Here is a 27,496-nt window from a genome sequence, read left to right as displayed (position 1 = left end):
CATTTTAAAATAAAATGATAGTTTATGTGTGAGAGCTACCCCGCAACCCCATCCTTTGGAATCCTTTTGAAGTAAGCCTTAAAAGTATTGCATCAATGTATCTGCAGTATTACTCTCAAGAATCTGTTACACAGAAAGTATCGGTCTATCAATAAACGTAGTCTTCGTATCAACTTCGACTCGTCATTGAACCCGCATGCTTGACAGGCTGTGGGAAGAAGCAGATGAATAAAATCCAATAAGCATTTTGTAGGTTTCCTTCCCCTGCAGACTAAATGCAATTTTGCCTTTTTGGCTAGAAAGCAATGGGAATGCATTGGTTATTTCTGTCGTGCGGTTTGAGGTAAAGTGCTGAGGGGAGTGATTCAGTCGATACGAGTCTTCTGCTTTTTATCTTGGAAACAATGTCGAGCTTTAAAGCGTCTCTTTATTTTTTCCAGGATTGTACCAATAATAGTCACTCACTAGAAACAATTCCAGCCCCCTGAGAAATCTGCTATTTTAAAAAAAATTATTTTGGATTTTACAGGGATGATGGTGGGAAACGCTGTCAAGTCAAAGTCAACTTAACGGTGACTTTTCACAGAGTTTTTAAGGCCAGAGATGATCAGAGGTGGTTTGCCATTGCCTGCCTCTGTGTTGCAGCCCTGGACTTAAGAACATAAGAGAAGCCATGTTGGATCAGGCCAGTGGCCCATCCAGCCCAACACTCTGTGTCACAGAAGAACATATGAGAAGCCATGTTGGCTCAGGCCAATGGTCCATCCAGTCCATCAATCTGTGTCACATAAGAACTTAAGAGAAGCCATGTTGGATCAGGCCAATGGTCCATCCAGTCCATCAATCTGTGTCACATAAGAACTTAAGAGAAGCCATGTTGGATCAGGCCAATGGCCCATCCAGTCCATCAATCTGTGTCACATAAGAACTTAAGAGAAGCCATGTTGGCTCAGGCCAATGGTCCATCCAGTCCATCAATCTGTGTCACATAAGAACATAAGAGAAGCCATGTTGGATCAGGCCAATGGCCCATACAGTCCAACATTCTGTGTCACATAAGAACGCCTGCCAAGAAAGGGAACAGAATACAATCCGAGAGAGGTCACTATAAGGGATAATACCACAAAAAATGCCAGCTAGTGGCCAATTTACTAAGAAGTACATAGTCCAAATGTCCAAAACATGTACATTCAAGTCCCAAAGTAGTGTGGTGACAAGCCAATCGATTAAGTACTAGTTTCTTTCCAGTCTTCATCAGACCTGGGACCAATATTGATTCAATGATATAGATTCTTTACACAATTTTCAAAAAGTATGAGGCTTCTGAGCTGTAGCCGATGTGAAATTGCTGCTGGAGACGCTCTGCGTCCCTCTTTTTGGAAAATTGTGTAAAGAATCTCTATAATTGAATCAATATTGGTCCCAGGTCTGATGAAGACTGGAAAGAACATTTGAACATATGAAGCTGCCTTCTACTGAATCAGACCCTGGGTCCATCAAAGTCAGTATTCTCAGACTGGCAGCGGTTCTCCAGGGTCTCAAGCTGAGGTTTTTCACACCTATTTGCCTGGACCCTTTTTTTGGAGATGCCGGGGATTGAACCTGGGACCTTCTGCTTCCCAAGCAGATGCTCTACCACTGAGCCACCGTCCCTCCCTATTAAGAAACAAGTACTTAATCGATTGGCTTGTCACCACACTACTTTGGGACTTGTATGAACATGTTTTGGACATTTGGACTGGTTTCTATATAATTCTTAGTAAGTTGGTCACTAGCTTGCATTTTTTGTTGTGTTAAGAAAGGGAACAGGGCCGATGGAACCACAATCCAGGACAGCCAAGGAGGCAACAAACTGCCCAGCAAAGAGTTCTGGCCTTAGAGCCCGGCAGGGTCAGGCAGACCTAGATCCTGAAAGATGCAGAAATGGGATAAGGGATTGCTGTCCCCTGCCCATTTTGCACCTTTCTCCCAGTCAAGCTACAGGCAGATAACACGGAAAGGAAGAAGCAAGGATAACATCGGAAAGGAAGAAGCAAGACTGCAGACTGCCAATGCTTGCGACAAAAGACAGGCTGTTACTGGGCCTCAAGGAATCTCCACACTGCTCGTCCACTATTTTATTCCCTTGACCAATCGGTTCATGGATTCATTCCAGGGTCATGACTGGGAGATGCAAGACGCTTTGAAGCACATCCAGGGGTCCCCCAAGCTCTTTCCCAGGGAGGAGGGCCCTAAAATGCAAACACGGCCAGCAGCCAGAGATGAGCCCCCTGCAGAGAGAAAGGCCAGGTGGCAGGAAGAGGCAAGATGGCTGGCTACTGCAAACACACCAGCAGGGAAGGTGTCTGATCCACCCTAATGGGGGGTGGAGGGAATGCCAAGGTCCCATGAGGGCATCAGTTCCCAAACTCAGGACTGGGCAAGGGACTTCCACCAAACTGGGGCAGGAAGGGTTAAAAGATCAGAACAGCTTGCGAGAAAGCATTCAGTGAGGTGTTTGACCAGGACTGGGAACAAGGAAGGGAATAGAAGGTCAGACAGACTCCAGTTCCCCCCTTCCAGCGGCTGGTTCTCATTCTCTCCCCCACGGGGATGCTGAGGGAACATCTGGGCCTCTAAGTTAGACTAGTGGGAGTATTTTATTTCCTTTTCTTAGATCTGCGACAGTCCTCAGTGTTATGAAATCCTCTTTCCGTGAAGACTTCTGCTCTAGACTGTAAAGCTGTGCTGAAGCAAATGAAAGTCTGTCTTCAACAACTCAGGCTGCATTCGTCTACACGCCTAGCTGCTCATTCGCGTACACAAGAGGGCAGTGTGTGAGAGCCGAGGGCCTCTACACTCTGCACATGCACCGAGAACCATTGTCCCAAACCTCTGGTAAATGTGATAGTCTAAAGTCCAGTTTGGGTGGTAGCATTCTGAAGACTGCTGGGAAAGGGGAAGGAAGCGGGGCATGACGCACAGACACACAACCCCCCTGCTCTGTTATGATACCCAGGCCTCATTCCCTGCTTTGAGGAAGCCAGAGTCAAATCATGCACTGAGCAACGTCCCCTTCCCCTTCTCTCAGATGGTCCAAGAGGACGAGGGTGTGTCCTCAAAGTCACACATTCCCGCAGTGCCTGTGCCTCATTCCTTCCCTTGTGACTATAAAGCCTCTGGCTGCTTGTGGTCTCCCTTCTCTCCAAGGCTCCGGTTTGCCTTGGAGCTTAGCCCACAATGGCAGAAGAAGTGACCTATGCTGACCTGAAGTTCATGACTCTGAAGAAGACCCAGAAGCAGGAGGAGAACCAGAAAGCCAACGGCAAAGGTACTGGGGTGGACTGGACAATCCACACACACCCATCTCACCTCACTCGGAGGCATTTCTGAGACAGGACACAGGAAAAAAACACACGGTGCTTAAGAAGCTAGAGGGCCTGGAGTATCAGTATCAGATTATACTCTGAAATTAGCCAGTATCAGATTATACTCTGTGTCACCCCACAGAAACAATTTGAGATGGCTGCAAAAGCAGCGTTTGCAGTATGTTTTGTCTTCTGCATATAGGGCAGCCAGCTACATTAGCTAAAGAAAGAGCTCTACTTTCTGTGGACAGCGCATAGTGATCTAGTTGACTGGGCAGGAGTCAAGGGCAAAGGAGGAAGGGTGCTACTGGGGTTGCCAGCTCTGGGTTGGGGAATACCTGGAGATTTTGGGGGTGGAGCCTGAGGAGTGCAGGGGGTGGGGAGGGGAGGGACTTTCATGGTGTACAATGCCACAGAGTCCACCTTCCAAAACAGCCGTTTTCTCCAGGGGAACTGATCTCATTCGCCTGGAGATCAGTTGAAATCCCAAGAAATCTTCACCCGGAAGTTGGCAACTCTTAAGTGATGCTGATCAGCCTTTTGAACATATGAAGCTGCCTTATACTGAATCAGACCCTCTTGGGTCCATCAAAGTCAATATTGTCTTCTCAGATTGGCAGCCAAGGTCTCAAGATGAGGATTTTCATGCCTTCTTGCCTGGACCCTTTTTGGAGATGCCGGGGATTGAACCTGGGACCTTCTGCTTCCCAAGCAGATACTCTACCACTGAGCTATTGTCCCTCCCGGTAGGGAGGGTAAAACAGGAGCCATTCTCTTCACTAAGAAGTGAGAGCTGCCTCATAGGGTTGCCAACTCAAGTTGAGGAAATCCCAGGAGACTTTGGGGGTGGATCCTGGGGAGGGCAGGAGGGGATGCAGAATGCCATACATGCCCCCTTCTATCTTGTCCAGGGGAATGGATCTCTGTCATCTGGAAATCAGTTGAAATTCCTGGGGATCTCTAGGCCCAATCTGGAGTAAATTGTGATTCGGCTCATGAAATTCTCCTGGCACTTCGAGCCAGCAGCTAATGTTCAGAGCAGTGTGCTTGGGGAACTGCAATCTTGGTGATGTGGGAACTGGTGGTTTTCACCCTTTAATTTGTCTCCCTTTGTTTCCCTTTGTTCACCCTTCAGCCTCTCCCCTGGTTTCCCACCACTGGCGACTGGCAACCGTGACTCTTGGGACCTTCTGCCTGGCCCTACTGGGGGCTTCTGGAGCTCTGAGCTTCAAAGGTAAGCAGCAGATGGGGGGCTTTGGGCCAGCTTTGAGATTCCAGCTTTGAAAATGCCCCCAAATACACCACTCAGTACATTCCTACAACCGCTAGTTCGTGGACGGTTGCTAACCTCCCACTATTACGACTGGTCTCCAGGTAAAAGAGATCAATTCTGCTGAAAGGTGGACTCTGTGGCATTATAACCCATTGAAGTCCCTCCCTCCCTTCTCACCCCACCCTTCTCAGGTTCCACCTAGAGTTGCCAAAGTCAAGGTGGTAGAAAATATACACCAAGTACCGTAACTCCAAATTACTAAGGCAACTATAAGTGATGTCATCATGTTGGGGACGTTGCACAGGGGATGCTCACGTTTTGGGGTTATGGTTAAATTGGGCTTAAACCATAGAGTTTGCCCCAAAACCAGAGCGTCCATCCCCAACATGACATGACATTATTAATGGGTGACATTATCACACCAGGGACATCATATGGGGGAAGGGTTTCCTCCACTGGCCATCCAGTCCATGGTGGAGAGGAGCTCCTGAAACGGGCGGGGCGGGGGCGAGGGAATCTCCTACTGGGACCTGGAGGCTGGCAGCCCTATAAAGGCCAGCTGTAAAGTTTCCTTTCATTCTGATCTTCAGAACCAGCTTGCACGATTAACAGAGAGGCTGACATTAGTTCCCCTGCCTGGAACAAGAGATTTCAGCAACTCTGATGTGGCTGCTGCAGGCGCAAATAGCCGCCCTGGGTCTGTAAAGTCTGGGCCTGCGAAATGCAGGATGTAGGGTTGCCAATCCCCAGGTGGGGGAAGGGGATCTCCCGGTTTGGAGACCCTCCCCCCCGCTTCAGGGTTATCAGAAAGCGGGGGGAGGGGAGAGAAGGGAAATGTCTGCTGGGAACTCTGTTATTCCCTGTGGAGATTTATTCCCCTAGAAAATCATGGAGAATTGATCTGCAGGTATTTGGGGCTCCAGGGGGGCTGTCTTTTGAGGTAGAGGCACCAAAGTTTAAGTACAGCGTCTAGTGCCCCTCCCCAAAATACCCCTCAAGTTTCAAAACGATTGGACCAGGGGGTCCAATTCTATGAGCCCCCAAAGAAGGTGCCCCTATCCTTCATTATTTCCTATGGAAGGAAGGCATTGAAAAGGTGTGCCGTCCCTTTAATTGTGATGGCCAGAACTCCCTTGGGAGTTCAATTATGCTTGTCACAGCCTTGATCTTGGCTCCACCCCTAACGTCTCCTGGCTCCACCCCCAAAGTCTCCTGGCTCCACCCCCAAAGTCCCCAGATATTTCTTGAATTGGACTTGGCAACCCTAGCAGGACGTGAAGACACTATTAAGCTGTAGGCTTCTGTGTCTCTGCTTCTGCTGCTCCCCAGTTGCCTGCTGGTTACAAGACACAGGCCCTAAAGGTGTCCAGAGGGATGTTACCCTCCGCCTGAAATGCCCCTGGACATTGTGAACAAAGTCATAAAGGGGTGCTCTTTTCGGCAGCAGGCTCAAATTTGCCTGCTGCAGTGCAAAATCGAGGGCGTGAAATGAGGTGTGGGGAGGGTTGTGCTCCAGTTGTTCTTATTGCTTCGGCATGCAAAAAGTGGAAGCCAGAGGTTCACAAGCACCAGTGTGGGCAACCTGGAAGAAAGGTTAAAACGCTTGGGGCTCTTTAGCATGGAGAACGTCGACCACGGAGTGACATGATAGAGGTTTACAAGATTATGCCTGGGATGGAGAAAGCAGAGAAAGAGGTACTTTTCTCCCTTTCTCACAATACAAGAACTCGTGGGCATTCAATGAAATTGCTGAGCAGTCAGGTTAGAACGGATAAAAGGAAGTACTTCTTCACCCAAAGGGGGATTAACATGTAAAATTCACTGCCACAGGAGGTGGCGGTAGCTACAAGCATAGCCAGCTTTAAGAGGGGATTGGATAAAAATATGGAACAGAGGTCCTTCAGTGGGAATACTGCTACTAACTAACTCTGCTCTGGAAAGACCTCACCTGGAGTATTGTGTTCAGTTTTAGACACCACATTTTAAGAAGGATATAGACAAGCTGGAACGGATCCAGAGGAGGGTGACGAAGATGGTGAGGGGTCTGGAGACCAAGTCCTATGAAGACTTGAAGGAGCTGGGCATGTTTAGCTAGGAGAGGAGGTGGCTGAGAGGTGATATGATCACCATCTTCAAGTACTACATTGGCCACTGTGTGACACAGCGTTGAACTGGATGGGCCATTGGCCTGATCCAACATGGCTTCTCTTATGTTCTTATATTATGAGATCTCCTGAAATTATAACTGATCTCCGGGCTTACAGAGGTCAGCTGCTTTGGAGGGTGCCCTCTGTGGCATCGTACCACATCAAGGGTCCCCCCCTCCTCCAATCCTGCCCTCTCCAAACTCCACCCCACCCCCACCCCCCAAAAATCTCCAGGTATTTCCCAACCTTCATGGATAAAAAAGTCCTGTACTTTTAATAGAGGCTTAATATGCTTTAAAAAAAAAAAAAGAAGAACCCGATGTTATTTACTTCCATGCCATGAAATGTTTCAGCAGCCCATTTGCACACCTTAAGCTTGTATTAAAGGGACAGAGCATGTTTTTCTACCATGAATACAACCGCAGGGGCAGGTTCCACTGAATGCCAGTAACTGCAGGGCAGACAGCCGTAGAAGCATTCCTGCTGTTTTTTCATTGCAGCCTGTGGCCACTGTGACCCAAGGAATGCTGGACGAGGCGGACCCAGCAGGCTGGATCCAACCATCTTATGTCAGGAGGAGGGATCATTGATTTGACTTCGTTAGAACATTATACAGCTTCCCTCTCTAGGCATATCTGGTTGCCAGCACTAGGCTGAGAAATTCCTGGAGGTCTGGGGGCAGAGAGGGCAGGGTTTGGGGAGGAAAGGAAAGGAAAGGAAACTCAGCGGGGTATAGTGCCAGCCTCCAAAGCACTCGTTTTTCCTGCAGGGGAACTGATCTCTGTTGCCTGGAGATCAGTTGTAAGTTGGGGAGCTCTCCAGGTCCCATCTGGAGAGTGGCATTCCAGTGCTCAAAGTAGCTCAAGATGAGAACATATGGTTATGTTCTCATATGTACAAATTAAAGGTAAATTTCCAACTCTGGGGTGATACCACGTTACGACGTTTTCATGGCAGACTTTTTACGGGGTGGTTTGCCATTGCCTCCCCCAGTCATCTACACTCCCCCCCCCGCCCCCGCAAGCTGGGTACTCATTTTACCGACCTCGGGAGGATGGAAGGCTGAGTCAATTTTGAGGGACTTTGGCTTAGTGGTAGAGCATCTGCTTGGGAAGAAGAAGGTCCCAGGTTCAATCCCCGGCATCTCCAACTAAAAGGGTCCAGGCAAATAGGTGTGAAAAACCTCAGCTTGAGACCCTGGAGATCCGCTGCCAGTCTGAGTAGACAAGACTGACTTTGAAGGACTGAGGGTCTGATTCAGTAGAAGGCAGCTTCGTATGTTCATATGTCTAAGGAGAGGGATGGTGGTTCAGTGGTAGAGCATCTGCTTGGTAAGCAGAAGGTCCCAGGTTCAATCCCCGGCATCTCCAACTAAAAAGGATCCAGGCAAGTAGGCGTGGAAATCCTCAGCTTGAGACCCTGGAGAGCCACTGCCAGTCTGAGTAGACAATACTGACTTTGATGGACCGAGGGTCTGATTCAGTATAAGGCAGCTTCATATGTTCATATGTTGAGCCAGCTACCTGAACCCAGCTTCTGCTGGGATTGAACTCAGGTCGTGAGCAGAGAGCTTGGACTGCAGCACTGCAGCTTTAACACTCTGCGCCACGAGGCTCCAGACATGTGCAAATTATGCAAGGATATAAAAGGCCATTAACCCCATGGCAACTTAGCACAGAGCGCATGAAACTCAGCACATCTCAGACATGCCTTTTAATATCCTTGCAGATCCTTCTTCACCATTTTCGTGCTGGTTTTTCTAGCCATTTGCACCCCTGTGCCTCCACTTTTCATCCTCGCCCTGCTTCACAGATCTTGTTTCAGATTGGCTGTAATGAGGAAATAAATGCCATAACAATTGGTTTAATCAAGACATGGTCCCAAGATTGCCACTGGTGGTGACATTGGGTTGCCAACATCCAGGTAGGACCAGGCAGTCTCCCAGAATTTTAACAGTGTGCGATTGCAATAAAAAAGGCCAACGCCTTGCTGGGAATTATTAGGAAGGGAATTGAAAACAAATCAGCCAGTATCATAATGCCCCTGTATAAATCGATGGTGCGGTCTCATTTGGAGTACTGTGTGCAATTCTGGTCACCGCACCTCAAGAAGGATATTATAGCATTGGAAAAAGTGCAGAAAAGGGAAACTAGAATGATTAAAGGTTTGGAACACTTTCCCTATGAAGAAAGGTTAAAACACTTGGGGCTCTTTAGCTTGGAGAAATGTCGACTGCAGGGTGACATGATAGAGGTTTACAAGATTCTGCATGGGATGGAGAAAGTAGAGAAAGAAGTCCTTTTCTCCCTTTCTCACAATACAAAAACTCATGGGCATTCAATTAAATTGCTGAGCAGTAAGGTTAAAACCGATAAAAGGAAGTACTTCACCCAAAGGTTGGAAGGAAGGAACATGTGGAATTCACTGCCACAGGAGGTGGTGGCAGCTACAAGCATAGCCAGCTTTAAGAGGGGATTGTGTCAAGTATGCGGTTTCAATGACGCGTCAAGTTTGGTACAAAACTATGTTTTTGATAGACCGATACTTTCTCCTGGACCAGGATTTGAGAGTGCTAAAGATACATTGATACAATACTTTTAAGGAATACTTCAAAGGATTCCAAAGGGTGGGGGTGAGGGATGCGCTCTAACACATAAACTATCATAAATGTCTGCATTCTCACAGCGTTATCAGTACTCCATCCTTGCTTTCCCCAGATGTTCTACACTCCCATACAGGAATGTATAGGAAGGTGCTGATTACTCTTTCTCAAGTTAGTTTCGTTTCTCTCTATTCTACTTCAGAAGCAATAAAGCAGGGAGGGGGAGGGGGAAAGAATAACAGAGCTAATAGGCTTTGGTCCTCCATGATACTTCACAGGCCAGGTCGTATGAAACCCCTCTTCAGATTCTTATCTAAGAATTTCCTCAGTTCCACCTTTTCAGCCCACTCCATTGAATACAGCTTTGCTTTGGGCAGGGTTTGCCCCGGGATCAGTTCAATAGCACAGTCCGTGTCCCTATGGGGTGGGAGTTCATCAGTCCCCTGTTCACTGAACACCCCCCTTAAGTCTCGGTATGCCTTGGGAATCGCCTGAACCTCCTCCATCGTCAGGCAAACCTTCTCATTTCGGGGTGGCGGACTGGGGCCCCACTCCTGGTTCCAATGATGGGTTCGGCACCTCATATCATTGAACTCTATAGTCCGGTCCCCCCAGCGGATGTCTGGTTCGTGCTTTGCCAGCCACCCCACCCCCAGGACTACATCGTAGGAAGAGGAGGGGGCTATTACAAAAGCTTCTTGGTCCCAATGGTCTTTAGTGCCCACTGGCACCAGCTGAGTTTCCAACACGCAGGGCTCCCCCCTCATCACTGACCCATCCATTTGCTCAAACTGGATGGCATGCAGCAAAGCCGCCGTGGGGAACCCTAAAGCGTCTACCAACTTAGGGGTGATGATGTCCCTTGTGCACCTCAAGTCAATTAAGGCCTTCACCTGTACGAACTGCCTGAGTCTGCTGTTTAACAAAATTACTGGGACAAAATATAACAACCCCGTTACTCTCACCCTGAGTGGTGCCAGTTTGTCAGCAACCTGCTGATTGGCACCATTTAGAGCAGGTCGTCCTCATTTCCCGCCGGCTCATCCTCCCAGGACATCTCACTCAGCTCATCGATGATGATGGTCTCCTCAGCCAGCACTGAACTTGCAGCTGCGCTGCTCTTCACCGCATCCTTAGGGTGGCTGGTCTGCTACTTCAGAGTTGGAGTGCTTGTCTTGGTGGTGGTCGACGCCGGCCTAGGGGAGTTGGGGCAGTTGCTGGCCAGGTGGTTCGGGTCCCCACAACGGAAGCATTTGCGGATCACCGTGGACTTCCCTGTTCCTCCCCTCACCTGGGTCTTCTTCGCCTCTGTCTTCACCCCCAGTTTCTGGTCACGGCCTGTCTTTCCGCTCTGCTGCTGATGCTGTAGGGCCACCCTTTTCATGTTAGTCTCTACCTCTCCCGTCATCTGTATCCACCCCACCAGGGTAGTTGGCCTTGCTTGCTGCAGGGCTTGATCCAGAACACTCGCATTCATCCCCCGGGTGAAATGCTCGATCTTCATCAGCTCACTCCACCCCCTCACTTTAGCTGCGTTGGTGCGGAACTCGGCCGCATACTCATGGATTGACTTAGAACCTTGTTGTATGTCCCTCAGGGCGGCTAATGCACGGGTCTCCTGCAGGAGGTCCTCATACTGGGTCAGCAACGCCTGAAGGAAGGTGGCCACGTCGTCCAGCTCGGGGCTCATGACCTCATACAAACTCACGTACCATCGTTTAGCTGCTCCCTTCAGCTTCGATCCCAGGTAGTCCACTCGGCTGACTTCATCGGGGAAGGTGTTACCCCAGTAATGCATGTAGCTGTTGGCCTGGATCGTGAAGTACTCCACCTCTTTGGGGTCCCCATCGAAGGTGGCCTCCAACTCCCTCCCTCGACCGCTCTCTCGAGGGGGCGGGGGTGCCGCCGGTTGCGCCTGGGGCGGTATTGTCGAGGGTCTAGCCACAGGCAGTTGCGGGGCTCTTCTCGGGTCAGTCGTCCTCATGATGCTATCAACTTGCCTGTTGAATTCTCTGGCCATCATGATGGTCATCGCTTGCATCTCACCCCGCAACCCCTTGGTGACCTCTTCGACTTCCTTTCTCACCATCGCATGCCACTGGCATGGGGTGACCGAGAGTTGTTGGATGTGGAGAGGGGAGCCTTTCCAGCGACTCTCCAAGCGTCCAGCACATGCCACGGTGGTGTTGGTACTCTCGTCCCTTCCTCAGGTTCTGGAAGTTCACTGCTCACTGGAATCTTTTCAGCCATCCGGTTACAAAGCTGCCAGGGCTGTTAAACTTCTTATAGGATCACTCTCAAAATGTCAAGCATGCAGTTTCAATGACAAGTCAAGTTTGATACAAAACTACGTTTATTGATAGACCGATACTTTCTCCTGGACCAGGATTTGAGTGATGCTAAAGATACATTGATACAATACTTTTAAGGCATACTTCAAAGGATTCCAAAGGGTGAGGGCGAGGGATGCGCTCTAACACATAAACTATCATGTCTGCATTCTCACAACGTTATCAGTACTCCGTCCTTGCTTTCCCCAGATGTTCTACACTCCCGTACAGGAATGTATAGGAAGGTGCTGATTACTCTTTCTCAAGTTAGTTTCATTTCTCTCTATTCTATTTCAGAAGCAATAAAGCAGGAAGGGGGAGGGGGAAATAATAACAGAGCTAAGAGGCTTTGGTCCTCCATGATACTTCACAGGCCAGCTTTATTGAGGACCCTGAAACAATTAATTACTAGTGGAATTCTACCATGCTTGACAGATTGGATAAAAATATGGAACAGAGGTCCATTAGTGGCTATTAGCCACAGTGTGTGTGTGTGTGTGTGTGTGTGTATATATATATATATATATATATATATATATATATATATGTATGTGTGTGTGTGTGTGTGTGTATGTGTGTGTGTGTGTGTGTGTGTGTACACACACAAATATATTGGCCATTATGTGATACAGAGTGTTGGAATGGATGGGCCATTGGCCTGATCCAACATGGCTTCTTTTATGTTCTTATGACTTGCAGAGTTCAGAGATTATTTCTCCTGGAGAAAATGGCACCTTTAGAAGATGGACTCTATGGCATTACACCCCATTGAGGTCCCCCCCCTCCCCAAATTCTGCCATCCCCTGGCCTCAATCTCTCTGTCTCTCTCTCTTTGGCATGGCCAACGTTTTCACTGCCACAAAATGCAATACAGTAGAAAACAACGATAACTGCAGCAGCAATAGGGGAAACATTCTTTGTAATTTTGCTGTGGACTGAAGTTTTGCAGGCGCACCAAGCAGTGAGAGGACAAAACGAAAACCTGACCCAGCAGAGGGAGATGGTAGAAAAACCTGCTGAAGATGCTGAGTGTTCTGCAGGACCAGAATCAAAATCTTTCCGAGACGGTGCAGCAGTTGTCAAACAATGGAGGTAATAAATAAGGACCAGCTATAGATTTGGGGAAGTTCTGATGAAACCAAAATGTGATCACCACTGCCCTCTACAGGATAAAATTAGAGCCAGTCTGAGCAGGCTGGATTTTTCCAGGAGCAAAATCTCCATCAGGGGGCGTTGCCACCAAGGAAAAATCAACCTCAGGGCAGTGATAAAACCATCACAATGAAATAACTTCACTTGACTAAGGAGGCACCAGAATATTCCTTCTGCAGGTGTGTTTGTTACAGGAGGAAACTGTACAAACCCAGAAATGAGGAGTCTTGAGTTCTGACCCAAACCCTGATCACAGGTTACATTGAAAAAACCCTTACAATCGGTGTATGGTGCGCACTTGTTTTTTATATGTGCATTGAACCATCCTTATGTTATGTCCAATCATAATAATAATAATAATAATAACAAACTTTTATTTATACCCCGCCCTCCCCGCCTAGGCAGGCTCAGGGCGGCTAACAGGACATGGTAGAAACCATGATACAATTAAACAATAGATAATACAGTTAATAATTTAAAGAATAAAACCAATAAAACAGTAAGACATTAAAATACAGTCGAATGGCATATAAGATGGCTCGGTATTATTGATCTTATCAAGAGTTCTATCTTAAAAAGCTAGCCGGAAGAGGGCAGTTCTGCAGGCCCTACGGAACTGGTTAAGATCCCGTAGGGCCCGCACCTCTTCCAGCAATTGGTTCCATCATTGGGGGGCCTTTGTAGAGAACGCCTGTTCTCTGGTAGCTTTTAATTTAGTTTCTTTTGGCCCAGGGATTTGAAGAAGATTTTTTGAGCTTGATCGCAGTGCTCTCTGGGGAACGTATGGAGAGAGGCGGTCCCTAAGGTAGGCAGGTCCTCGACCATATAATCATGCCTTCATTTATCTGGGCATTAGTCCCCAGCTTCGAAGGATGGTGGAAGACGGATGGTAGAAGACAGGAGGGCCTGGTGCGACTCGGTCCGTGGGGCTGCAAAGAGTCAGACTCGACTGTCTGGCTGGACAACAAAGTCCCCAGCTGCAAGCTGAATGTGCGTCGGCATTTTCTTGCAGAGACTTGCAAGGTGTACATGCATTTCCTTGTTACGTGTGAAATGTGCCTTCCTCTGTATCTGGAGGAAGAGATGCCCTTGGCTTATCTTTCCTCCGTCCTGAAGGCAAGGATGGCTGTCAACAAGACATTCTGTCTTCAGCTCAGCATCTGGCTTGCCATTGCCTGCCTGGGTGTAGCAACCCTGGGCTTTCTTGGCGGTCTCCCATCCAAGCACTGTTTTCTGAGGTCTGACAAGATCAGGACTGGGCCTGGGCCATTAAGGTTGCCTGCTCTGGGTTAGGAAATTCCTGGAGAGTTTTGGGAGGGCAGCCTGTGGGAGGTGGAATTTGCGGAGGGGAGGGACCCCATGCAGGTATAATGCCACAGAGTCCCGCCCTCCAAAGCAAACAATTTGTCTAGGGGAACTGATCTTGTTTGGAGAGCAGTTGTAAGACTGGGAGATCTCCAGACTGGCTACCTTGTGGGCCACAGAGTTTGCCAAAAAACCAGAGCAATCGTCGCACTATGTCCCTGACGTGTGACTCATTATGTTGCAGTCGTCACGTGATGATGTCACGCTTTGGGGGGTGGGTTTCCCCCCACTAGTCAGCTGGCCAGCAGCGGGCTGAAGCCCCCCCAAAGCGAGGGGAAAACCCCAAGACCTGGAGGCTGGCAATTCTGTCTAGAGATGAGCCGTAATTCCAGGGAAACTGTCAGGTCCAGCCTGGAGGACTGCTGGGCAACCCCCCTCTGTCCATGGCTGGCTTTCTTCAGGGTCTTTCTCTTTTTAAGGCCATCGGTGCAGCCCTTGCCCCGAGAGGTGGCTACAGCGAGGGGAGAAACTGCTACTACTTTTCCACCAAGTGGAACTCTTGGGAAGAAGGCAGAGCCCAGTGTGGCGACACTCAACTCCAGACTTCTTAAAATAGAGAGTAAGGAAGAGCTGGTAAAGACTGCTTTTCTTCTGTTTTTCATGATTTGGGCACCATTTTATAAACCTTCAGCAGGACAGGTAGATTTGAATCCAGTAGCACCTTCCAGTGTATGAACTTTCAAGAATCAAATCTCCCCTGGTTAGATAAACTGCCTTGTCTGTCTTTCTGTCTCTCTCTCTCTCTATCTATCTATCTATCTATCTATCTATCTATCTATCTATCTATCTATCTATCTATCTATCTATCTATCTATCTGTCCTGTCTGTCTGTCTGTCTGTCTGTCTGTCTGTCTGTCTGTCTGTCTGTCTGTCTGTCTGTCTGTCTGTCTCTCCTCTCTCTCTCTCTCTCTCTCTCTCTCTCTCTCTCTCTCTCTATCTATCTATCTATCTATCTATCTATCTATCTATCTATCTATCTATCTATCTATCTATCTATCTATCTAGGCTGTTATCTTTGATCTCCCAGCAGTTTTATTTAAACTCCTGGAGAGCCAGTTTGGTGTAGTGGTGAAGTGTGCGGACTCTTATCTGGGAGAACCAGGTTTGATTCCCCCACTCCTCCCACTTGCACCTGCTGGAATAGCCTTGGGTCATCCATAGCTCTGGCAGAGGTTGTCCTTGGAAGGGGAGCTGCTGTGAGAGCCCTCTCAGCCCCCACCCACCTCACAGGGTGTCTGTTGTGGGGGAGGAAGGGAAAGGAGATTGTAGGCTGTTCTGAGACTCTGTCCTTGAAGGGGCAGCTGCTATGAGAGCCCTCTCAGCCCCCACCCACCTCACAGGGTGTCTGTTGTGGGGGGAGGAAGGGAAAGGAGATTGTAGGCCGCTCTGAGACTCTCTCCTTGAAAGGGCAGCTGCTGTGAGCGCCCTCTCCAGCCCCACCCACCTCACAGGGTGTCCTGTTGTGGGGGAGGAAGGGAAAGGAGATTGTGAGCCGCTCTGAGACTCTTCAGAGTGGCGGGATATAAAATCCAATATCTTCATTTACCTCACAGGGGTGTCTGTTGTGGGGGAGGAAGGGAAAGGAGATTGTGAGCTGCTCTGAGGACCTCTTCGGAGTGGAGGGCGGGATATAAATCCAATATCATCATCATCTTCTTCTTCTTCCTTGTGTTTTTGCTTTCTCAGCAAATGAAAAGACCCACAGTAATAAGTGTGCTGCTGACAGATCTAAAAGTAGGGGTTGCCCAACCCTCCCCGAGGGGCTTGAGGAGCTCCCAGAATCACCACTGATCTCTAGTCTACAGACAACAGTTTCCCCTGGAGAAAATGGTCCACTTTGGAGGGTGGATGCTGTGGCATTTATATGCTGATGGGGACCCTCTCAGTAGGGTTGCCAAGTCCAATTCAAGAAATATCTGGGGACTTTGGGGGTGGAGCCAGGAGACATGAGGGGTGGAGGCAAGATCAAGGCTGTGACATGCATAATTGAACTCCAAGGGAGTTCTGGCCATCACATTGAAAGGGACGGCACACCTTTTCAATGCCTTCCTTCCATAGGAAATAATGAAGGATAAGGGCACCTTCTTTTGGGGCTCATAGAATTGGGACCCCCTGGTCCAATCTTTTTGAAAATTGGGGGATATTTTGGGGAGAGGCACTAGATGTTATGCTGAAAATTTGGTGCCTCTACCCCAAAGAACAGCCCCCCCAGAGCCCCAGATACCCAAGGATCAATTCTCCATGATTTTCTATGGGAATAAATCTCCCTAGGGAATAACAGAGTTCCCAGCAGACATTTCCCTCCCCTCGCCCCGCTTTCTGACGACCCTGAAGGGGGGGGGAGGGCCTCCAAACCGGGGGATCCCCTGCCCCCACCTGGGGATTGGCAACCCTACCTCTCATGCTCCCTTCCCCTAAATCTCCAGAAATTTCCCAACCTGGAGGTGGCGTCCCTTCCCTTGCCTCCTCCCTCTTCTCTGTCAGCCAAGGTTTTTTATCGGAGGCTGTTTGTTAGCCCAGTAACGTGAGGTCCTTTTTTGTGTGTGTTTGTTCAAGTGCCTCTCTTTGACATTGATGCTTCTTTTCAAAACAGAAACTGATTTGGGCCTTTCCTTGGGTCTCTTCCATTCAGGCTTTCATGCTGGAGTCAGCTCAGGCCTATAGTGCTTTCTGGATCGGCTTGTTCCGCAGCACAGCTGGTGGGCCTTGGTTGTGGGAGGGACAACAGCACCTTCTCCAGCGATCTGTAAGTCAAAGGGAGGTGAGATGGGGAGTGATCGTGGTTGCCACCCTTCAGGCGGGGCCTGGGAAGAGGGTTGCTAGTCTTACCTGGCTGCTGGTGGGGGACTCTGTTAGGTGTCTCTGGCATGTGTGGTTTGCATGTGTGGTGCAATGACATCACCTAGAAGTGACATCATTGCACCAGGCCCTTCATGCTGGGGACGCTCTAGCATTTGAGGAAAAACTCTACGATTACCGCCATAGAGTTTCCCCCAAAATGCTAGAGTATCCCCCATGCGATGTGCCTGAAGCTATGATGTCACTTCTGGGCAACACCATCATGCCATGCACATTGGGCATGCTAGCACTCTTTGGGGGGCAGGGCTCCCCTTACCAGTCCGTTCAGTGGCAGCAGGTTGGAGGGGGAATCGGGGAGAAATCCACTCCCAGAGGGAGAATGGGCCCCCTACCTGGGGATCTTCCAGAATTATAGCTGATCTCCACATTGCAGAGATTTTACTTTGATCTTCTACATCTGTAGCTTTGCTCTTTGGGTCCTTTGATACCAGGCTACAGTGCTTCTGTAGGTGCAGACTAGGCATGAGGCCACCCCGACCTGGATGGCCAGACTAGCCCTGGTGAGGACTTGGATGAGAGACCAACCAAGGAAGTCCAGGGTCGATACACAAAGGCGGGCAATGGCAAGCCACCTATTTGTCTCTTGCCTTGAAAAATCCAGAAGTCAACCATAAATCAGCTGCGACTTAATGGCACTTCACACCACCACCTGGCATGAGCTCAGGAGATCTGCTCACACCTCTCCATTAAGATGTCTCCTTTTTTTAGGCTTAAGAGCAACTGCCAGGGAGGGGTAGAGAATTAGACAAGGGCTGTGCTGTGGAAGAAGGGTTTTGGAGCCCTCTTGCTAATACAGAACATTTCCTCTCTCAGAGGTGTTATTTGCACCATGAAGGAGACAGGCAGGCATGGGTGGAAATACCTGTATGTTTCTTCCCAAGGAGGAAATGACAGCAATGAGGATCCTGTGAATTTAGAGGGAGGTGTTTGTGAATTTCCTGCATTGCGCAGGGGGTTGGACTAGAGGACCCTGGAGGGCCCTTCCAACTCTAGGATTCTATGAATATAGATGGTGTGGTTGAGATCAGAAAAATGGGGGGGGTATACTGCCTATACATTGTTCTTGACTTTTTTGTGAAGGAAATATTTGAGCAGTGGCTGACTGTAACGTGGTAACCTGTGGCTGATTGTAACATTTGTGTTGTTTAATAAATGTGCTACTTCTTTATCATGGGTGAATGAATCAATATAGTGCATACTAAAGTTTCATCACCCAAGTGGAGTGATTTGTACACAGTGTTATTTACATGATTGCTCAACCCTCCAGGTGGGGCCTGGAAACCTCCTTCAGTTCCCCTGAAGGGCGAGGTTTGGGACGGGAAGGGATGTCAGTGGAGTACAAGGCCACAGTCTAAACCTTCCAAGGCAGCCATTTTTCCCAGGAGAACTGATCTCAGTCACCTGAAGTCCACAAGATCTCCAGTTCAGCCAAAATTCCATATCTCCAGGCCCCTCCTGGAGATTGGCAACCATCTCTAGAGAAGGAGACTCATTCCTTGGTTTGAAGCACTTCAGGCAGTGAGGATCTGCAGTTCTAGGAAGTATGTGCATGCTAGGCATTTTTTTTTTTAAAGCTATAAATGATTATTTTCTCCTGTAGGTTTAAAATTCCTGAAGACGGCTCCAGCAATTACCCGATCTGTGTGTCTGTCCAGGGTGGGAATTTAATTGCTTCAGATTGTTTGGGGTACCGGTTCTGCATCTGTGAAAAAGTGGCAACTCCGGCATAATGGAGATACAGAACTTCAGACGTAATCAAACGTATTTCTGTGAGCATACCAGAAAGGAAATAATGTACTAGCAGAATGCTCTCACTCATCAATATTAGTTCCAGGCAATACCAAAATGCCACAGACCTACTTCTTTCTGAACTGTCTTCCTGCTTTCTTGACTTTTTTCTCATTTCCGGCTCTCGCTTGTCCATCTCTCCCAACAGATTATATGAGAAAGCCTCAAGAAATATCATAAAATTACATAGTACTAGAGAGAAGGAAGGACTTCACGTGGAGCTTCGTGGTTTGGTGGAGAATGCAAGGAATGTAACAAGTTATTGGTTATTTACAGCAAGGAGAACTAGGCTTTAAGATGGTTATAATTTCAGACACCCACACCTTTACTGAACTGACAGAGTATTTCACCTGGAACGTCTCACTAACCCAAGAATGTCAGCCTATTGAAATAGTCTCTTGGGCTATTTTCCTCCATCCCCTCACAAGCCCACTAACCCACTGCTCCCAGGTAGCCCAGGATTAGGCTTGCCAATCCCCAGGTCCAAGCAGCGGTTCTCCCACCTTCCCAGGCTCCTTCCCGCTCCCAGTCAGCTGGCCAGGCTTCTTTCCGCCCCCACTGCCACCATGTGCCTTTCCACCTCCAGAGGCTTCAGACTCCCCCTGGAAAGGCTTCCTCTTGGGATGGGGTGTCTGTGTGTCTGTGAATGGAGGTGGGGGGAGGAGGCAGAACAAGATGGCTGCTCCCATTGGCTGTGAAAACAGCCCAGACCCTCCTGGGGACCTGGAGGATCGGTTGCACAATCTTTTCAGAGGTTGTTTGCATAGGAAAGGTAAACTTGAACCTTTGGTTGCTCTGTGTTACTTTGAAGAAGTTGGAAGTTCAGCAACTCGTGAGTAGAGATGCCAATCCCCAGGTGAGAGCAGGCCCTCCCCTGCTTCAGAGTCTTCAGAAACGGGGTTGTGGGGGAGGGAAATGTCTGCTGGGCACTTCATTATTCCCTATGGAGATGGATTCCCATAGGGTGTAATGGAGAATTGATATGTGGGTATCTGGGGCTCTCGGGAGGACCTGTTTTTTGAGGTAGAGGCACCAAATTTTCAGCATAGCATCTGGTGCCTCTCCTCAACACCCCGCCCCCCAAGTTTCGAAAAGATTGGACCAGGAGGTCCAATTCTATGAGCCCCGAAAGAAGGTGTCCCTGTCCTTCATTATTTCTAAAAGGCGTGTGGTTCCTTTAAAGGTTTATTTTTTATTTATTTAGTAGGCTTATATGCCGCCTTTTCCCATAAACGAGTTCAAGGCAGATCACAACATATAATGTGATGGCCAGAACTCCCTTTGGAGTTCAATTGTGCTTGTCACACCCTTGCTCCTGGCCCCACCCCCAGTGTCTCCTGGATCCACCCCCAAAGTCTCCTGGCTCCACCCCCAAAGTCCCCAGATATTTCTTGAATTGGACTTGGCAACCCTACACAGGATACCTGCTCTATTCCTGCCTTTTTATTAGCCTCTTGGCCCCCATGTATCTAACCTATACTGTAGATGTCTTTCTTTTCTTTCACCAGGCAAACCATCACTCCCTAGGTATTCTCCTGGTACATTCAGGTGGCTAGGTAGCTATGCTGGTCTGAAGCAAGTGGCACCTTTAAGACCAACAAAGTTTGTGTATGCAAACTGTATGCTCATTACCTCTGAATATGAATCCATTGGTTTAGTTAATGTTAATGCTACATCTCCCATGTATTATTTTTCTAATATTGCTGCTCAAGCTGAAGACCATTTATTTTCCCACTGTCTTGAAGAGGTACTGCAAATGGCTCAAGTGTCAAACCCAACAATGGTGGATAGCCTTGACGCGTCCTTCAAGGAGAATAAACATCTCTGCAATACTGCTGTTGATGAAAATTCTGGCCTATAACTGATTTTATATATATGCCAAAATCCACTTTTTTTTACATTTTCATTTATTTAATGCATTTAGTTTGTTTCTAGTTTACCTTTCACACTGAGACTCGAGGTGAATTACACAGTGTAAGTCAGTTCAACGAATAAAATAAGACATCTAATAATCAATGCATTAGGTGAAAGAAGCCCAGAACTTTAAATATGTACGTTCCTTTCTGTCAAAGGCCTTTTCAGCATCTACAACAATCAGTGTAAAAATTTTTGTATGATATTGTTTGGAGTTGTTTGGACATGGAGTTTTGGAGTTGTTTTAGAGATCTGTTTCAGATCAGATGACACCTGTCTAATTTCAAGAAAGCCTTTTTGATCCGGATTTATATATTTGGAAATAACTGGGTTTAATGTTTTAGCAGTTATGGACAAGAAGATTTTAAAGTCATGACTGAATTAACAAATTGGCCTGTATGTACCCAACAACATCCGATCTATTCTCAGTTTTGTAACAATTATTTGGGTTATTTCAAGTTGCAGGAATTCTTGGGGACATTGTGACTGTTATTGATTAGTGTAGTCTAGTCACCAGATTCTGTGGGGCTGCCAGAGTTTACAGAGTACAGTGTTGATTCAGTGATAGATATTTACTTCTCATCTGTATTTTAGTGGAAGATTGTATATAAGTTCTTGTAGTCACTCTGTTCATGTATGTTTTATTCTGCGGTTCTGTGACTGTAATAAATGACTGGTAGTCAGAGGATGTTTAATCTTATCTTATTTTATAACAGTTTTCTATTAACCCATATGGGCTTTATTTGTTCTTTCAAAGTTTGTATGGATAAAATCAATCTCTTGGTTAAGTACAGGTTTCCAGGAATTCAGCAGCCTAACTTTTGGAGTTACTTTTGGGGTTGGGGTGTTTTTTTAAAAAATATTGTAAGTGTTGGAGAAACGTCGACTGCAGGGTGACATGATAGAGGTTTACAAGATAATGCATGGGATGGAGAAGGCAGAGAAAGAAGTACTTTTCTCCCTTTCTCACAATACAAGAACTCGTGGGCATTCAATGAAATTGCTGAGCAGACAGGTTAAAACGGATAGAAGGAAGTACTTCTTCACCCAAAGGGTGATTAACATGTGGAATTCACTGCCACAGGAGGTGGTGGCAGCTACAAGCATAGCCAGCTTCAAGAGGGGATTGGATAAAAATATGGAGCAGAGGTCCATCAGTAGCTATTAGCCACAGTGTGTGTGTGTGTGTTGGCCACTGTGTGATACAGAGTGTTGGACTGGATGGGCCATTGGCCTGATCCAACATGGCTTCTCTTATGTTCATCAGGTTTTCCAGAGTATATAACTTTTCATAAAATTATTTAAATTGATCTTTTACAGGACTTCTAGCCTCACTTGTGAACCTCCTGATGGCACTTGGGTTTTGTTTTTGTTTTGTGGCCACTGTGTGACACAGAGTGTTGGACTGGATGGGCTACTGGCCTGATCCAACAGGGCTTCTCTTATGTTCTTATGTGACACAGAGTGTTGGACTGGATGGGCCATTGGCCTGATCCAACAGGGCTTCTCTTATGTTCTTATGTGATACAGAGAGTTGGACTGGATGGGCCACTGGCCTGATCCAACATGGCTTCTCTTATGTGACACAGAGTGTTGGACTGGATGGCCATTGGCCTGATCCAACATGGCTTCTCTTATGTTCTTATGTAATAACTCTGGAAGGTGGCCAGATTGCTCTCTCAATAATATTACTATGAATCAGCTATGGGAAATATAGCAAGATTACTTAGAAGTGGCTGGCTGGAATGGTTTGATGCAACCATTTCCTGGACTTTTCATGAGAACTCTGTGAATGACTTATGCCAGTTCCAGGCTATTATAATGACACAGAGAGGTTCTCCAAGTTCCCCAAAGAACTTACCACAGGCACTTGTGAAGGAAATCAAAAGGTTTTATTTGCATATATACTGCAGAAGACCGTTGGCTTTCCCTCCAAACATTAACTCTTTCTCAATTGTAACTAGTCATTTGGTACTCTTTACCACACTGAGGAAATGGCTACCACACTACCTTGTCCCCCCAGAGGGGGCCTTCTCAGGTGGCTCAGTGGTAGAGGATCTGCTTGGTAAGCAGAAGGTCCCAGGTTCAATCCCTGGCATCTCCAACTAAAAAGGGTCCAGGCAAATAGGTGTGAAAAGCCTCAGCTTGAGACCCTGGAGAGCCACTGCCAGTCTGAGTAGACAAGACTGACTTTGATGGACCAAGGGTCTGATTCAGTAGAAGGCAGTTTCATATGTTCAATTGTTTTCCCCAATGTAAAACGAATAACAAGACTGTTTCATTCACTGTAAATGCTGTTCACATCTTCTGGATACACATGCTTCTGCCCAGAGATTTCCTGAGTGCTACTTGGACATCTTTGTTCCTCAAACTGTAAACGACAGGATTCAGCAATGGAGTCAACAGTGTGTATGTAACCGAGATTAAGGTGTCCTCATTCAAAGTGTACCTGGATTGGGGCCTCAAGTAGATAATGGAAGCGCATCCAAAATGCACCACCACCACAATGAGATGGGAAGCACAAGTTGAAAAAGCTTTGCGCTTCCCGTCTGTGGTGGGGATTTTCAGAATTGTGTTTAAGATTAAAAGATATGACAGGAGAATCAGAAGGAACGAACAAGATACCATTAAAAAACAAATAAGAAAAATGACAATTTCACCAAAATAATTTCGGCCACAGGCCAGCTGAAGTAAAGGTGCTAAATCACAAAAGAAGTGATGAATTTTATTCGGCCCACAGAATGGCAAGATAAAAATGAAATACGTTTCCATTGTAGAAAAAAGAAAACCCATGGCTACTGTAAAGACAACCAGTTTAGTACAGAATCTTTGATTCATCAGAATCGGATAATGTAAAGGCTTACATATGGACACATATCGGTCATAACCCATCACTGTGAGAAGCATACAGTTTATGTTTGCAAAGGTCAGGAATATATACATCTGAATAGCACAGCCAACGAACGAAATAGTTGCCATTTTTTTCAGAAGATTTACAAGCATATTGGGGATGATGCTGAATGTATAGCAGGTTTCTGAACTGGAGAGCATGGCAAGGAAGAAATACATGGGGATGTGGAGGCTGGACTCGCGCCTTATTGTAGCAATAATGATGATATTTCCAGCCAAAATGGACAAGTACATGATGGAGAACACCACAAACAGTGGGACCTGCAGGTCTGGGAAACTGGAAAATCCAATCAAGATGAATTCTGTCACTATGCTTTGATTTCCTTGTTTCATTGGTGTAGCATCTGGAAAGAAATCATTGCACTCTTACAAATTTATAGCACTGTCAGTCAATTGATACTTTATATCCGTGACACTCAGTGGCTTGGGAGCCACGTGAGGCTTTTTGACATGTGACCTGTGGCTCTTCAGAGTATTATTCTCCAACGTGGCACGAGCCCCATGTTCCCGGGAAGTGATCGAGTCCTGTGCACAGCGAGACTTGTCGTTGGCGAGTGGTTGCCAACACTGTAAAGACATTAATATATAGACCATGATATTTTAGAATTAGCAAAATGTATTTCTACTGGGATTCAATGAGAATCGGCCTCTAATTAGTCATGGATGAATTTGCTACACATGCTGTTGTGGAGCCATCCTTTTGATCTATAAATAGAATTGCTTATCAGAACAGAGCTAATTTTTATACAGAACCAGATCCAACAAATATAGTAGAAAAAGAGTGAGTAGAGCTAGTGGAGTTATGATATCTAAAACAGGGGTGTCAAACATGAGGCCTGGGGGCTGAATCAAGCCCTTGGAGGGCTCCTATCAGTTGAGATATGCCCCAAGTTGAGATATGCCCCAAGTTGAGATATGCCTCTTGTCTGCTTCCTTCTCCCTCTCTCTTGCTTCCTTCTGCATCTCAGCTTGCTTTGCCCGGCTTGCTCAATCACATAGGAGCTACAGAGCAAAGCCTCTATTTTCTACATTGGTTGAAGCTCCTTCCCCTCCTGGTCCCCTGCGGAGGGAGGGAAAGAACCAGAGCTTCCTTTACCCATTTCCTTGGATCCCATGGCAGAAATACAAAGAAAGCACCTTTAAGACCAACAAGTGCTAATGTTTTAAACATGTTTTATTTAAAGGGTTTAAAAAAAAAACTTTAGTTGTTTGTGTCCTTTAAAAAGTTTATATCTCTGCTACCTAATCTGAAATAAGTATACACACGGTCTGGCTCAACATGGTCCAGCCTGGCCCTACAGGGTCTCATTTATGTCAGATCCAGCACTCGTAACAAATGAATTCGTCACCCCTGATCTATAACATGCGCTAGCCTTGTTCTGTGGTATAGATGCATATAAAGAACTAACATCCAGAGTAAAAGCATACTTATTTTCCTCTACATGCAGGTTCTCTACTCATTGTATAAATAGTGAGATGTCCTCGATGTGAGAGAAGTACCGTTTTCGCACACAGCTTACCTCGCAGTCACAATCCACGTACAGAGAGAACATGAGTTCTGAACAAAGAGGCAGTTATGCACAGCAGAAGTCTGCCCTGGAAGTCACTTGGACAACCTTCCTAACTCCTCCTACAGTTGCCCTCCCTCTCACATGCCCACTCCCTTTTTCTCCGTCCTTGTTTCTTCAGATAGATCAAGATGGGTAGATATGTTAGGCTGTAGTAGTTGAAGAGAACAAGAGTCCGGTAGCACCTTAAAGACCATCAAAATGGCACACAAGGTCAAGAGCTTGGGGGTGCTATTGGAGCCTGCCTTAGCAATGGAGGCCCAGATAGCAGCCATTGTGAAATCCGCGTTCTTCTGTCTTAGGCAGGCAAGGCAGTTGGTCCCCTTCCTGGAACACGGCGACCTGGCAACAGTGATCCACACAACGGTCACCTCGAGGTTGGACTACTGTAATGCCCTCTACATGGGGCTGCCCTTGTGCTGAACCCGGAAGTTGCAACTAGTGCAGAACATGGCCGCCTGGCGGTTATTGGGGCTTCCCAGGTGGGAGCACGTACAGTCGAGACTCCAGGAACTGCACTGGCTACCAATAGTATACCGGGTTTGTTACAAGGTGCTGGTTATTACCTTTAAAGCCCTTTATGGCCTAGGACCTGCCTACCTTAGGGACCGTCTCTCCCCACATGTTCCCACAGAGTACTTAGATAGGGATCACAAAATCTGTTAGTAATCCCTGGGCCAAAGGAGGCCCGATTGAAATCAACTAGAGACAGGGCCTTCTCAATTGTAGCCCCCTGCTGGTGGAACCAACTGCCAGATGAAGTGAGGGCCTTGCGGAACCTTGCGCAGTTCCACAAGGCCTGCAAGACTGCCCTCTTCCGGCTGGCATACAATTGACTGACATCGATATTTAAGTGCCGTGGAAGAAGGCCGCTGCCATCAGAGTAGAACCAACTTAATAATCTGTTTTAACAGGAACTTGTAACTGTTTTAACTGTTTAATTATTGTTATTTATTACTGAATGTGTATTTTAATACTATTAATCTATTGTCCTTGGGATTTGGAGTACTGTGTGCAGTTCTGGTCGCCGCACCTCAAAAAGGATATTATAGCATTGGAGAAAGTTCAGAAAAGGGCAACTAGAATGATTAAAGGGCTGGAACACCTTCCTTATGAAGAAAGGTTGAAACGCTTAGGGCTCTTTAGCTTGGAGAAACGTCGACTGAGGGGTGACATGATAGAGGTTTACAAGATAATGCATGGGATGGAGAAAGTAGAGAAAGAAGTCCTTTTCTCCCTTTCTCACAGTACAAGAACTCGTGGGCATTCGATGAAATTGCTGAGCAGTCAGGTTAAAACCGATAAAAGGAAGTACTTCTTCACCCAAAGGGTGATTAACATGTGGAATTCACTGCCACAGGAGGTGGTGGCGGCCACAAGCATGGCCACCTTCAAGAGGGGGTTAGATAAAAATATGGAGCAGAGGTCCATCAGTGGCTACTAGCCACAGTGTGTATGTGTGTGTATATATATATATATATATTTGGCCGCTGTGTGACACAGAATGTTGGACTGGGTGGGCCATTGGCCTGATCTAACATGGCTTCTCTTATGTTCTTATGTTCTTATGTTGTAAGCCACCCTGAGCCTGCTTCGGCGGGGAGGGCGGGATATAAATCAAATACAATTAAATTTTAAAAGAAATAAAAATTTGTGGGTATACTCTGCCACGAATTTTGTTAGTCTTTAAGCTGCTCCTGGACTCTGGCTCTTTATTCCTTGTTTCTTCAGAGACATACTTTTTCTTTTTTTTTCACACGAAGCACTTTCCCTGAGCTTCATCTGAACACGGATGCCACTTTTCCCAAGGTCCAATGGGGGATATAATTCAAATGGACCAAAATGCCTCACCTAGGAAACCATCTCCTGTCATAATCTGAATAAATGAATGAATGAGTGAATGAAAGCTTTATTTGTGGTCAAAGACCATTAATCATAACCTAATAGGTGAATTCCAGCATACAAAACCCGTTTGGACACGAGAACAAGAGAACTACAAAAATATTTACCAGATACAATTGTCTCAAAAATCTAGTGTGAGACTCAAATGTCAAATATGTAGGAAATGATTTTGAGTCAAAGCAGTTAACACAAAACAAAACCACAACTATACATTCTCTTGATCGTGCTTCCTATTAAGAAATTTTACCAAGTAGAAGCAGAATTTGGTACTTGCCTAGAGATAGTTGGACTTCCATTAATTAGAAGTCTCTCCGGGCAGGTCTTACCTGCACCCACTGT

At 46.9% G+C, this 27,496-nt stretch overlaps 2 protein-coding genes across 2 annotated transcripts; one reads left to right on the top strand and one right to left on the bottom strand.

Annotated features, from left to right (window-relative positions):
- The first annotated feature begins 11,390 nt into the window (after positions 1-11,390).
- On the top strand, positions 11,391-17,789 carry LOC132569866 (oxidized low-density lipoprotein receptor 1-like). The gene is made up of 5 exons (XM_060236298.1): positions 11,391-11,558; positions 12,649-12,791; positions 14,636-14,789; positions 16,849-16,962; positions 17,784-17,789. The coding sequence occupies exons 1-5, from the start codon at positions 11,391-11,393 to the stop codon at positions 17,787-17,789; spliced, it is 585 nt and encodes a 194-aa protein (XP_060092281.1).
- Positions 17,790-23,058: 5,269 nt separating this feature from the next.
- On the bottom strand, positions 23,059-24,020 carry LOC132569904 (olfactory receptor 10R2-like). The gene has a single exon (XM_060236336.1). The coding sequence runs from the start codon at positions 24,018-24,020 to the stop codon at positions 23,076-23,078; it is 945 nt and encodes a 314-aa protein (XP_060092319.1). The 3' UTR covers positions 23,059-23,075.
- Positions 24,021-27,496: the final 3,476 nt, after the last annotated feature.

This window comes from Heteronotia binoei, chromosome 4, assembly GCF_032191835.1.
Source record: "Heteronotia binoei isolate CCM8104 ecotype False Entrance Well chromosome 4, APGP_CSIRO_Hbin_v1, whole genome shotgun sequence".
NCBI lineage: Eukaryota > Metazoa > Chordata > Lepidosauria > Squamata > Gekkonidae > Heteronotia > Heteronotia binoei.
This window is presented reverse-complemented; position numbering and strand designations above follow the sequence as displayed.